The sequence below is a fragment of the Ambystoma mexicanum genome, chromosome 5q (genome assembly GCF_040938575.1).
Source record: "Ambystoma mexicanum isolate Mex_15411 chromosome 5q, UKY_AmexF1_1, whole genome shotgun sequence".
NCBI classification, from domain to species: domain Eukaryota; kingdom Metazoa; phylum Chordata; class Amphibia; order Caudata; family Ambystomatidae; genus Ambystoma; species Ambystoma mexicanum.
In genome coordinates, this window is record NC_090933.1 from 53968285 (window position 1) to 53981432 (window position 13148).

The following is a 13148-nucleotide window of genomic DNA, read 5'->3' on the forward strand; positions in this document are numbered from 1 at the left end:
AATTCTGCAACATTTACTCATTGACATTTTTTCTATGTATCTGTGTTATAGTTCACACAGAACACTTCTCATTTAAGAACCTATCAAATACATAGATTGTTTGCATAAAAACAGAATAAAAGAAAAATATATATATATATTTATTTTTATTGATTTAAATGTGTATATTTTTTAATTTGCATAGCACCCAGCGGCCCTGTGTGTAATATAATATTACGATCTAATAATAACATTTTCTTGATGTGTTTTGTGGAATCACTATTAGTTGATTTCACACTCATGCCTGTATAGCTCATTTTCATTAATTGACTAGCTTCTTACAGGTCACACGGATGGGATATCCATCATATATCAATTTTGCAATCACTATAAAAGAAAACTGCAGTACATCCTCACCACTGCCAACTTGTCGTTTCCCTGACAGGTGCAGCTTTAGCTTTGTCCTTTTTTTTATTTAACTTCCCAAGCAGGTAGGCAAAGGCTATCTATCATAAGGCCCTTGCGACACAGCAGGAGTCTCTGGACAACAGTGCTTTTCAGGCTGCTACCGATGATATCAATGAGCAACAGCCTGCATGGGACAGTCGCCTTTCAAGAAAGAATGTACTGTGTTTGTTATTTAATTATGAGTTTTTCGTATTCTTTTTCTCCTCATTAAGAACGTGCACACCTAAAATAACTAAACTTTCCCTTCACATATAATTCAATCCTTAATACAATTCATCTTATTTTATATTTTCAGTTGCCAATGGATCACATGCTTTTACAAAGTGCTAATATCAGTCCTAGGTACTTTCAAAGTGCTAGATACAAAATGATATACATTGGTGCTCTGAATCATGGGTTACAAGCTATATATGGATAGTCACTCAAGCAGAACAAAACCAGCTGTACTTTCTTTACTGTTATATATATATATGGGATACATTACTCACCGTAATCGTATTTCTGATGCTTGTATCTGCTTAGATTCACATGCTGTGCATAGGCCGACATCTAGTGGAAGCTGCGGAGTATTACAGTTGTTTTTCGAAACTCGAAAATGGGCGTCGACACAGGGCGTGCCAGTAATACTATCCCTAGTGTGACGTCCACTGTACCCAAGATCCCTCACGCATCTAGGATCCTCAGATTGTATTTTTTCTGACATGAGGTAGCATGAGGAGTAGCGTGAGTACAGATAATCCAAGCAGATAGACAGAAAGGTAAGACTACAAGCAATCATGCACCTTCTCTCGGAGGGGAGGAAGGGTGGGTCGCATGTGAATCTAAGCAGATACAAGCATCAGAAATACGATTACGGTGAGTAATGTATCCCTTCTGAGGCTTGTAGAATCTGCTTAGATCACATGCTGTGCATAGATTAGCAAGCAGTACCAGAAGAAGGAGGTGGGATGTGAGAAGGGTCATGAGCAAATAAGTGTCTTAGAACCGCTTGTCCCACTTGTGTATCTGCCTTGGAATGGGTGTCAATGCAGTAAAGCTGAGTTAAAGTGTGAATAGAGCTCCAAGTAGCTGCTTTGCAAATGGTGTCAAGGGGTACATTTGCAATGAAAGCCAGAGTGCCCCAATGCCTCTAGTAGAGTGGGCCCTTGGCGTAAAAGGCAGAGTCTTTTCAGAGAGTGAGTAACACAGCTGGATACAGTTAATAATCCACTTCGAGATGGCACCTTTAGAGACGCAATCCCCATCTCTGCCTGTAGCTACGGAGACAAACAGTTGATCTGTTTTCCTTAGCGGGCTTGTTTTATTTACATAGTAGAGGACCGCCCTACGCACATCTAGGGTGTGTAGTTTCACCTCAGCCGAGCTTTGCGGGTTCTGGAAGAAAGCCGGAAGCTCGATGGACTGGTTTACATGGAATTTTGATATAAATTTAGGTGAGAACCTAGGGTGTGTGCGTAAAACCAGTTTGTCTTTATGGATAGTAAAGAAGGGATCCTGCACTGACAGAGCCTGAATTTCACTGACCCTTCTTATAGAAGTAATAGCTACTAAGAAGGCCGTTTTATAAGGTAGGTGTTTTGCTTTGATGCATGGGTTTGAAAGGGGGGCCAATGTGTTTGGCTAGCACCACATTAAGGTCCCACCCTGGTGGTGGGTTTGAAATAGGAGGGTGAAGTCTCTTTACTCCTTCCATGAAGGCTTTAACTACTGGTACTTTCCACCACGAAACCTTGCTATGGGAAGTGGTGTAAGCCGAGAGGGCTGCCAGGTGTACTTTCAGTGAGTTAAAAACCAATCCTGCATCTAGCAGGTGGAACATGTATGTAACAATAGTGGAAGGAGTGCAATCAACTGGGTTGATTTGTCTACTCTGGCACCAGATAACGAACCTCTTCCACTTGTCAAAGTAACAGTGCCTTGTGTTTGATTTCCTAGATATACACCTCTGTGGCAAATTGAGGTGTCCAAACTCTATGACCTCAGGAGCCATGCTGCCAGGTTCATTGAGTTGGGTTGCTGGTGCACTGTTTGACCTTGGTGCTGGGACAGTAGGTTGTACCAGGCTGGAAGTTTGATGGGCTCGCACACCGCCATCCTCCGTAGGTGTGGGAACCACGGTTGTCTTGCCCACATGGGAGCAACTAGGACGAGCGTCATCGATTCCCTGTTCATCTTGTTCACCACTTTCCTGATGAGAGGAGTTGGTGGAAAAGCATACGCAAACATCCCTGACCAGTTCATCCACAGGGCGTTCCCCTGGGAGTCTGGTTGGGGGAACCTGGATGCAAATCCTGGGCATTGTCTGTTTTCGCTTGTGGCGAATAAGTCTATAGTGGGGAAACCCCACTGAGAGAAGAGATCTTCTCCGACCTCTCTGTGAAGAACCCATTCGTGTTCCTCTGGGAAGGAGTCTCTGCTCAGAGCATCCGCTAGGGAATTGAGCTCCCCTGGAACATGTTGTGATGACAGGAAGATGTTCCGTCTGAGTGCCCATATCCAGATTTTCTGGGCAAGCTTGGACAGATTTGGCGAGCGAGTGCCTCCTTGCTTGTTCAGGTAGAACATGGCTGTAGTGCTGTCCGTCCGGATTTGCACTGACAGGTTTAGTAGATGAGGCTCAAACGCCTGAAGCGCTCTGAATACTGCCAGAAGCTCTAGCAGGTTGATGTGGTTCTTGGCCACTGAGTGAGACCAGAGACCCTGAGCTGTGTGGTGGAGATGGTGAGCTCCCCACCCCATAAGACATGCATCTGTAGTGACTACTGCCTGTACTTCGGGATCGTAAAAGGGTTTCCCCTGTGCGAGATTCTCTCTTGTCCACCAGTGAAGGCTTTGTACCAGTGTTGGTGAAATGACCACTAGATCGTCCCACTGACCAGTTGCCTGAGACCACTGTTTCGTCAACCATTCCTGCATGGGACGCATGCGCAGGCGAGCGTGAGGGACCAGGTAAATGCATGACGCCATCATGCCCAGTAAACGCATTGCTTTGCGTACCGTTATTTGTTGACCGGACTGATAATGCGGAATTTGCAGTAGTATATTCCGAATTCTTTCTTCTGAAGGAAAGGTCAACCCCTCCTGGGTATCCAGGATTGCTCCTAGGAATTGTTTTGCGGTGCTTGGCACCAGGCTTGACTTCTTCTCGTTGATTGAGAAGCCTAATTCGTGTAGGAGGTCGATAGTCCTTTGAATGTTTGTCCTGCAAATTCCTGGGGTTTCCCCCGTTATGAGCCAGTCGTCCAGATAAGGGTACACTGGGATTGCCTCCCTGCGTAGGTGTGCAGACGCCACCGCCAGTACCTTGGTGAATACCCTTGTGCTGAAGCTATCCCAAAGGGTAGTACCTTGAATTGGTAGTGGCGACTGTCCACCTTGAAGCGCAAGTACTTTCTGTGCGCTGGGAACATGGAAATATGAAAATAAGCATCTTTCATATCCAAGGTTGCCATGTAATCCCCCTTTTGTAGGAGGGGGATTACCTCTTGTAGCGTGGTCATACGAAATTTTTGGGGCTTGACATACTTGTTGGCAGGCCGTAAGTCCAATACTGGGCGCATTGTCAAGTCATTCTTTGGCACAAGGAAGTAAGTTGAATAAATACCCTTGTTTACCTGGTGTCCCGGGACGAGTTCTATCGCGTCCTTTTGTAGAAGAATGGCGATCTCCTCGAGGAGAATCTTCTAATGTTCTAAGGAGTGTACTCTTTGTCGTGGAGGATGGTTCCGGGGACGCTGCAGTAGCTCTATACAATATCCTCTGGATACTGTTGACAGCACCCATCTGTCTGATGTGATCCCTTCCCAAGCCTGGGTGAAGTTTGAAATGCGTCCCCCAACTGGGGTTGCGTGAGAAGGGACCCTGAACTGAGCGTCACTGCTTTGGTGGAGGCGTGCCGCCTCCTTTGCTGGGGCTGCCTCTGCCTTTACCACAACCTCTCCTATTACCTCTGCCGTAACCCTGGGTAGACTGTTGGTTGTTGTTCCACTGTGTACCCTGCCCCTGGGAATAGTTAGATCCTCTCTGGGAATTTTGGCCGCGTGGGCGATGAAAATTACTATTCCCTCTCTGGTTAGGGGGTTTATTGGTTAACTGGCCAAGGGACTTGAGTGTCTCGTATTCGTCCTTGGCATTTTTCAGTGCGTCTTCGACCGCCTTACCAAACAACAGATCGGCTTCCACCGGTTTGTCCAACAATGATGCCTGTGTTTCTGCCTTAAAACCAGACTGCCGTAACCATGCATGTCTCTTGATAACAGTACCTTCTGCTATCAATCTGCCTGCGTTGTCCGCGGCGTCGAAGGTTGCTTTCAAAATGCAACCAGACACGGCTCTACACTCTGCGGAAATCCGAGCTAATTGGCCCTTTAACGGTTCAGGAGCAGAGGCTATGAGAGCCGCGACTTCTTCCCACTGATGGCAGTTGTAGCTGGCCAACAGGGTGGTGGAGTTAGCAATCCTTGCTTGATAGGCGAACGTTGAGGCTAACTTCCTGCCGAAACCATATAGTTTTTTGCTCTCCTTGTTGGGAGGAGCTTCTGACGAAGACAAGGGTGTCCCAGCCCTCTTACACTCGTAAGAGGGCTGGGACACCCTTGTCTTCGACAACTAGGGAGTTGTTGGTGACAACTAGGGAGTCTGGCTTCAGATGTCCTCTTATATAAAGAGGGTCAGACTGTGCTGCCCTGAAAAGTTTTTCAACCCTGGGATTGGCTGCTCTGGTGAGGTTTGGGTTCACCAGGGACGGATCTATTCTCCGCTGAATGTATTTAAGGATAGGGTTGGTCTGGGCAACAGGCCTCCTTTCTCCAACTAACTCTTCCGCGAAGTCCCTTTCCTCCTGTACACCGTGGGTGTCAATGTGGAAATGTCCTGCTGCGCGAGCGAGAACCTCATTTAGGAGGGGTTGGTTATCGACCGGGGAGTTGGTAACCGGGGCTTCGTTCTCTACCGGGGAATCTACTCTGTATGTTTCCGGGTCATCCTCTTCTTCTTCCTGGTCCTCATCGTCCCCATAGAAGCCCGTCCTGGTTTGCTCTTGTATTATACCAAATTCTTGGTCTTCACAAAAGGAAGCCTCTCCTTGATACTGTGAGTATGGAGTTGCGTAGGGTTGCACCTCGAAGGGTTCAGACCTCATCGGAGTCTCAAACCGGGCCTTCTTACTCGGGGGGATAGGATCAGTAGAGCCTGAGGGTGTGGCCCCTTGTGGATCATACGAGAGGAAATGTTCTGGATTTTTATCATAAAAATCAGCTAAAGAAGACATTCTTGACATGACTCTATCTATGTCTTCACTGGACCATTTTTTGGAACTGGGAATGACTCTCTCAGCAAGTCTATGGGATTTACCTTGAGTAGCTTTGCTGGTTGTGGACCTATCAGCAGACCTGGGTTTTTCTGTCTGTTTAGGGGGGGTGAAGTGTTTCCCAGGTGTGGAAGAATGTACAGGTAGTTTCTTCTGCTGTTTTCCCCCCTCTCCGTGCATAGAAAAATGTTTTCCCTGTCCCTTAGTGGCTCCGGAGTTTTTCGACGCCTGGCGTCGAGGATTGGGAGAGCTGTCCCTGTCCTTCGAGCGTGGGGGCTCGCTGGCTTTAATTGCGGGCTCCGACTCCTGGAGCGCGGGCTGGGGGTGGAAGTCGTCTTCGTCTTCCGACGATCGAACTTCTGTTAGCCTAGGGAGCGAGGCACTCTTGGCAAGAGTGGATGATTGCCTGGAGTCATGCGGCGATCTTGATCGAGAGCGCCCAGAGGACACCGAATTGGACCGTTCTGTCTGTGCCTCTTTCCCAGAACTCAACGTCGTCGAGTCTCAGTTGGACTTAGTGTGTTTAGTGTGTGTAGTATGTGAAGCGCTTGTGTCGCCGGGGGTCTTCCCCATAGCCGCCCTGCCGGACGACCTTCCGAGGTCGGGGACCTGCGCTCGGCTGTCTTTCGACGCCGTAATGCCCTCGCCGTCCGAAAGTACGGCGTCGCTGCCATCGCTGAAGGCGCCCTCCGCCATGGCCGCCTGCCTGGCGTGGAGGGCCCAACGCTTCGTCGAACGGTCCTTAAGTGTCTTAGGTTTAAACCTACTACACGCTCTGCAGTTCGCTTCGGGGTGGTCCCTCGGCAAGCAGAGATTGCACGTGGCGTGCCTGTCGACCCAAGGGTATTTGCGATTGCACTTGGGGCAGAATTGAAAAGGGGTACCCTCCATAGGCACCTTGAGGCAGAGGGCTGTTAAGTGTAGGAAATGTATAAGGTGTACCTATATACCAAGAGTGTAGAGTATGTACCACCCCCCACTCTCCCTACTTGCAGGGCCGAGGCCAGCGGCCTACCAGGCCCGGGCTGAGGCCAGCGGCCTTCCGAGGCCCAAATCCGTCGTGCAGCAGCCGACGGTCGATTTCTTCTCCAGCCGGCGTCGGGTGTTGAAGTTCGACGTTGGGGTGGGGAAGGATGTCAATAGATTATTATTTTATATTGTAGCAAAAGTATGGCTAAGGCCAGGGGACTCCGCAAAATGCTTCCGACCAGTCTGGTGGAAAAAAACAATCTGAGGATCCTAGACGCGTGAAGGATCTTGGGTACAGTGGACGTCACACTAGGGATAGTATTACTGGCACGCCCTGTGTCGACGCCCATTTTCGAGTTTCGAAAAACAACTGTAATACTCCGCAGCTTCCACTAGATGTCGGCCTATGCACAGCATGTGATCTAAGCAGATTCCACAAGCCTCAGAAATATATACATATTCTTGTACATTCCATACGTAAGTAAACCATCCCATTCCTTGTTTTTTTGATGCATTCTGGGAGTTGTACTCCTGCATCCGAAGTGGGAATACAAAGACTGTAACCACGACTGGAAGACATGAGCAATCTGCAGAGGCAGAACCCCATGTATGCATATTTGGGTTTATTGTGGGTCTAAAAGGAAAGGTACAACAGCAGACATGCATGAGTTTTTTTTTATGTGGGGCGGAATGTAGGGAATAGTGTGCATGCCCCCATTTTGCGTCTCCAAGGAGGAGGAAGTCGGATGTTTATAGAGAATAATTCCATTAAAGTCAATGGCGATTCATTTTAATCTTAAACATATGAATGGAATGGGACTTGCTGGTAAACACTACTCATGATTAGTATAACATAAGCATGTTTCAATGTGTAGCCCTCTGCACAGAAAGTGTTTTTTTTACTTACAGACTGAAAAAGTAATACATTTTTTAAAATGAAAATGCTGCACAAACACACCGGAAAGAACATTAAATTGGATACCACCAAATTGGCTTTCCGATGCTTCAAAAAATAGTAAGTACATATTGCAAATTCCTAGGTCATCTGAATAGATATGACAAGACACACTGACAGTTGTAAGCTTAAGTATTTTTTTTATAAAAATGCATTTGTGTTAAACTTACTTTCAAAACATTAAGCTACATTGTGCTGTTATTTATTCTGTTTAAACGCTCTTCCTAACGTATGCAGTAAAATTGAGCGCTCCAAAAATATATGAATGGTTGTTTCCAGTTATCAAACATCTCAGTTTGGAAAGCTAATGCTGCACATTCTGGCACATGCATCCCTACTCTGCAAGGGGTATCTCTTTAGCATAGTGTCTTCTGCTCATCAGACAGATAAGGAGATGTTGATGGAACCAGGTCTTCTTAAGGATATCGATTATGCTGTTGTAATTTAAATCCAATTGTGTAAATGTGAATATGGCATCTCTTCCTAAAATATCTTAATGTATTCTTTATTGATTTTTATCTTGGCAGTGCATTATGCTACTCTTGCCTTCACTAGTAATCAACCCAGGTCCAAATAAATCATCATACATTGTCTGATCTCCATTTGTTAGTAGAGTAGACATTCTTTTATAATTAGGTAATAAGCTCATATTGTGATGGGTTTCCTACTTTCCAACAAAAGGCGGTAGAAGAGACCAACACTAAGCCCTCAACCATACTCCCCATTTACGGTCTTACAAAGGTATTTGTGTCGCTTACAGTCTTATTGTTGGGACATACAACAGGGATTTAAAAAAAAAGGCTACCCTGCTGTGTGTCTCTGCCCTAAAAATACTAGTGGGGCATGTTACAGTATGATGTTTCCTGAGCCTATGCATTTAGATTCCTAGCCGTGCAGGTGCTATTTGACAAATATGAGAAATACGACTTCCCCACAAATTGTAGTTGTAGTTCCTTAGCTTGTATCTGCTGAGAGTCCCATGCTATGCTGGTGCCATCTGGTGTATCAGTATCACCCACAATCCTTCACGTGCTTATGTCCTCAGATTGTTTGTTTTTCCTGTCCTGAGTATGTTATTTGTACTGCAAATGAGCAAGTGTTTTTGTACCCTCTGTCCCACTTCTCCCTTGCGGGAAGGTAGAGTGGGAACATGTGAGTCTAAGCAGATACAAGCTACAGAAAGACAATAACTAGGTAAGTATTATTTGTCTTCTGGAGCTTGTGAATCTGCTTAGATTCACATGCTATGCACACATTAGCATGCAGCACCTGGAACAGGTGGAGGGTGAGTAGGAGGAACAGCAGAATGAAAGTGTTTAATAATTGCTTGTTCCACTTTTGAATCCACTCTGGCTTGTGAATGTTTCTCATCTATTGTAGAAAATCCTTATAGAGCTCTTTCTCTAGCTCTTTCTTCACCAGGTGGTACTTTATCTAGTTGTATTTATGTATTGTAGACATAGTGGATGCTAGACTTGCAACATAACCTAGAAGGTGTCCACAGATCCATAGTAGACTAGCCTTCACATTTCACACAGTCTCTTCTAGAGTGGGCCGATCTGTCCTCCTAGTTTGGCAGTCCCCAATGTGTGATCTGGAGTTGGGCTTGTGGAAAAATGTAAAGGTCATCCTGGGTCACAAAGCCACCACTAGGTGACAGGAGCACATCTGAAGCCAATCACAAAGCTGCCAAACACTGTTTGCTATTAACTACCTAATGCTTCACTAAACTGCTTCACACAGGCAATCTGTTTGATGCCAAACATTCTTAGAAGATACCATTCTTTTCTGCAATACCAATGTGCGGTCCACCTTAATCAATCGACACACACACAAGCTATCATAAAACATTCCTTTTACCTTTCTACATCCCCCATCCCTAGATCTGTGGCATTTCACCTGCTTTCCGATCCTCTTCTCGTCTTCCTCCACAGACTAAGATCTGTATAACCCAGCATGGGCACAAAAAACCAACCTCCAGATAAGCCAAGCACTCTAAGAACACAACAGTATTGACTTTGGCCCAGTATAAAAGTCTTGCAATATAACATAACTTTTAGTGTGAAAGCATGTTGCAAAAGCTGCAAGGCAGCTATCAATGCATTTGTCCCTCTATTTTATCCACTGATCTAGCTATCTGTTGGTATCTCACAAAGAGGGATCCCGTAATGCTTTCAGATGTAATTTTTTAAAGCTATTTATGAAGGGAAAACATTTTTTGCCCAGTAGTCATCCTTCTGTGGCTTGTAGCTGCTTAGAATCACATGCTTTGCTTAGACCGCCATCTAATGGTTGGTTTAGACTATTACATATTGTTTTTTCGGATTCTAAATGGGGCGTCACAGAGGTGTTCTTGTCACACTATTCCTATGTTACATGTTCAGGGGCTCCAGATCCTTGACGTGTCGACGCCCGTTTTGAGATTAATTTTCTGCCATCAGGCATTCGATTTCTGCTTGTAATGGGAAGTTGCATTTAATGACACTCTTTTATAATTGCTTTTAATTACACTGTTTTATAGTTGCTTTCATGACTTCAAATAGGTCAAACTCGAGTCCTGCTCACACTGGTATTGTACAGCACATATTGTATAGGGTACACCATTTTCACATGTCATATAATGTGCAAAACCGTTCAACAGAGGGTTGCAAATGCAAAACTACATGCAGCGGCGTATCAGATCACTGGGAGTGCGACAACTTACATCATTTGGAATCGTAATTTCATGGGAGCTGGTCGGAGTGCTGGCATCTAGTCCTGCAGGCAGGAAAAAAGGGAGGGAGGGCAAATTATGAACAGGGTGTGGAAGGAGGGACAAGGGGGAGGGGAGTGGAGATACAATGAACAACATTTAAGAAAAGCAAAACTATGCCAAGAACAAAGACAGCAGCAAAGAGAAGTACAGAACTTACAGCAAATGGGGGAGGGGCGAAAAAGGGACGCAGAAGTCTAAACAGGGTTGACTTGATTGTGCCTTGTTCTGTGTTGCACCTTTAGCCCTCAACCAAGACCGATACCAAATGTTAGACTTGATCCTCTGGTCCTCGGAAGAGGTTGCACATGAATCAGATTGCTCTGACTGCAGACAATCTCCAGATGACCTAATCGCCATGTGACCAAAATGGTGCTGGGCTTTGACCCTTCTGTATGCTGGCAGCCATATAATACAAGAGGAGGAGAGAGAATGGAAATTTGAGGAAACCAAAAAGGCAAATATTAAATGTGGTAAAGAGAAATAAAGGTGGGTATGGCAGGAGGAGCAGGGCAGGAAAAACTTGGGGAAACTATTTAAATTATACGTGGGGATTAGTGGTGTTTAAGAAATCTTGGGAAAAGGGAAGGTTTACTTGTAGAGGGCACAAAATACTGTAAGTTGCATACGTTTCGAAGAATATGGCAGGAGAGAAGGAAAAGGCATAGGATAACAAGGCAATTAGTGTGCATTTAGAGAGTAAAGTTACAGAGACATCCAACATTTGAGGAGGAAAGGACACAGGATCCGAGTCCAAGACAATAGAAAATAAAGCAGAAATCAAGGAAAGCATAACGCAAGGAAAAGGGCACTGGACAAGTGTCTCAATATTTTATCACATACACTGCTCACACCGATAAGTCATAGGCTGATGCATGGTACATGTGCGTGTGCAGCATTTCAACTCCACAACCCAATCTTGAGCAAGTGTGCAAGATGCATGCATGACGAAAACACGTGTTTGCCTTTAGGCCACACGACCATCTGTTATCGCTTTAGAAGAAGTGTGCCACATTTGTTTTTTAATAGGTTTAATGTTATTTTTTTAATAATTCACCAAAGCCTTGGACAGGCATGGCATAAGCTTCAGTTTGGATGATGGTGTGTACGTGCAAATTCGGGAGTTCAAGGTTCTTCATTCAACCCCAGTGAGCAGAATGTATTTCAGGACCTGGACCTTACATTTGGAACTCTGATTTCTGAGGAAGGCCTGAACGGTCACTGTGCAGACAGTTATCAGCTATTGGAGCTCTTTCTTCCTTACACGCTCTGTGTTCTGATTGGCTGGCAAAGGGTTAGTGGAGTAGGATGGTTTTGGAAGAAATGTGGGCACATTACAAGCTTGGTGGTATTAGTTGGAAATATTTTCACTGAACTCAGGTTACCACTACTGCTTCTCACAACCTGGTGTCATTTGCCAGATTACAAGTTGTGGTACAGTGGAGTTAGTCCCTATTCTCAATGTCCATAAGACCCCACTAGTGATTTGGGGGATTTGCAATGGGTGCTAATTCCGCCCACGGCAATTACTTGGAGGTAGAGTGGAGCAGAGAGCTGTCCCCTCCACCTCACCACCAGCCACATTGTTTGGCAGTGCAGTTGAAGTGGCAGTACCAGAAGTAAAACCATTGTGCTCCCACTTTTTCTCACACGACAACATCATAATGGGGACCATAGACTTCAGCTTGGATTTAGGGCCCAGAATCATCAGAAAGCACGGCACATTTCTGCTCCTCAATCAAACTTCTTTCAACCTATTCATCACTAGTCTGCAATAGTTTGCGCTGGACACCTTTGTTTTATGAGCGTGTAAGGGATGCTGCAAGCTCACCTGCCAAGATGTCCCATATAATAAATCTGCCTATGTAGGATATACAAATGAGATGATGGGAGGCAAGGAAAAATCGAACTAGGATGAAGCAAGCGATACCCATTTTTACGCTCTCTGCCCCGCAGTGCACAATGGAGTGAAACCACTTGACGGGGGATTTCCTCACCCTTTTAACTGTGTAATCTTTTCACCACCATGTAATGGGCACAGTATTGGCAGCCACTGAGGGGGAAGGCACTGTCAGTGAGGGGTAATATCCCTCATCTGATGTTCTATAGCATCGTCCCAGATACTTGCCATGACCACGCCCGTACTCAGGACTTGACCAAAACTGTTTGGACCTTGCCCAGAAGCAAGAGTACTGGCTTCCTAGTTTTGGTTCATGGTGCAAGTTAGCAATTTGCCAGTAGTTGGCAATAATTTGGCAGTCCAAGGAGGATATCTATAGAAGTCCCCTTCACCCTATACTGAAAAAAATGAAGCTGACATCAGCCTGAAACCAGATGCTTGAATGCCCCAGTTAATTCCATCTGGAAATTGAAAGGGGGTACTGCCATGTAGGATTTGCACTTGCTTCCTGGTCAATATTAAATGCGTACTCGCACACGACTGCGATAAACCTTTCAGTGTAATAGCGTGTTGGCAGATGTATGTGATAAAATGTTATTACCCGCAGCACAAAGCTTGTACCCAATACCGATCATATTCACAGGTGTTTGTAATTCACTAAACGTTCAGTTGCAATTTAATTGGGATTAGAAAATAGTCTGAAGCTTAATTTGCTCACATTTTCTTTCCTCTTTTATTAGAGGCCAAGAGGATTGATCAGCACAACCAGTTACAGTCCAAACCGGCATTTGTTAACATTCTACAGCCAAACAGCGGT

The 13148-nt window shown here is 45.3% G+C and overlaps 1 protein-coding gene across 18 annotated transcripts in view; it reads right to left on the reverse strand.

The window, feature by feature from the left end:
- LOC138497200 (poly(rC)-binding protein 3-like) overlaps positions 1 to 13148 on the reverse strand; it is a 3473032-nt gene that overhangs the window by 62433 nt on the left and 3397451 nt on the right. For 17 of the 18 annotated variants that reach the window (XM_069620517.1, XM_069620516.1, XM_069620508.1 and 14 more), the window contains one exon: positions 10384 to 10436. The exons of the other annotated variant lie outside the window; for it this stretch is intronic. In XM_069620517.1, the coding sequence (XP_069476618.1) occupies positions 10384 to 10436 (53 nt within the window). The remainder of the gene's footprint in view (positions 1 to 10383; positions 10437 to 13148) is intronic. 18 annotated transcript variants of the gene reach the window in all.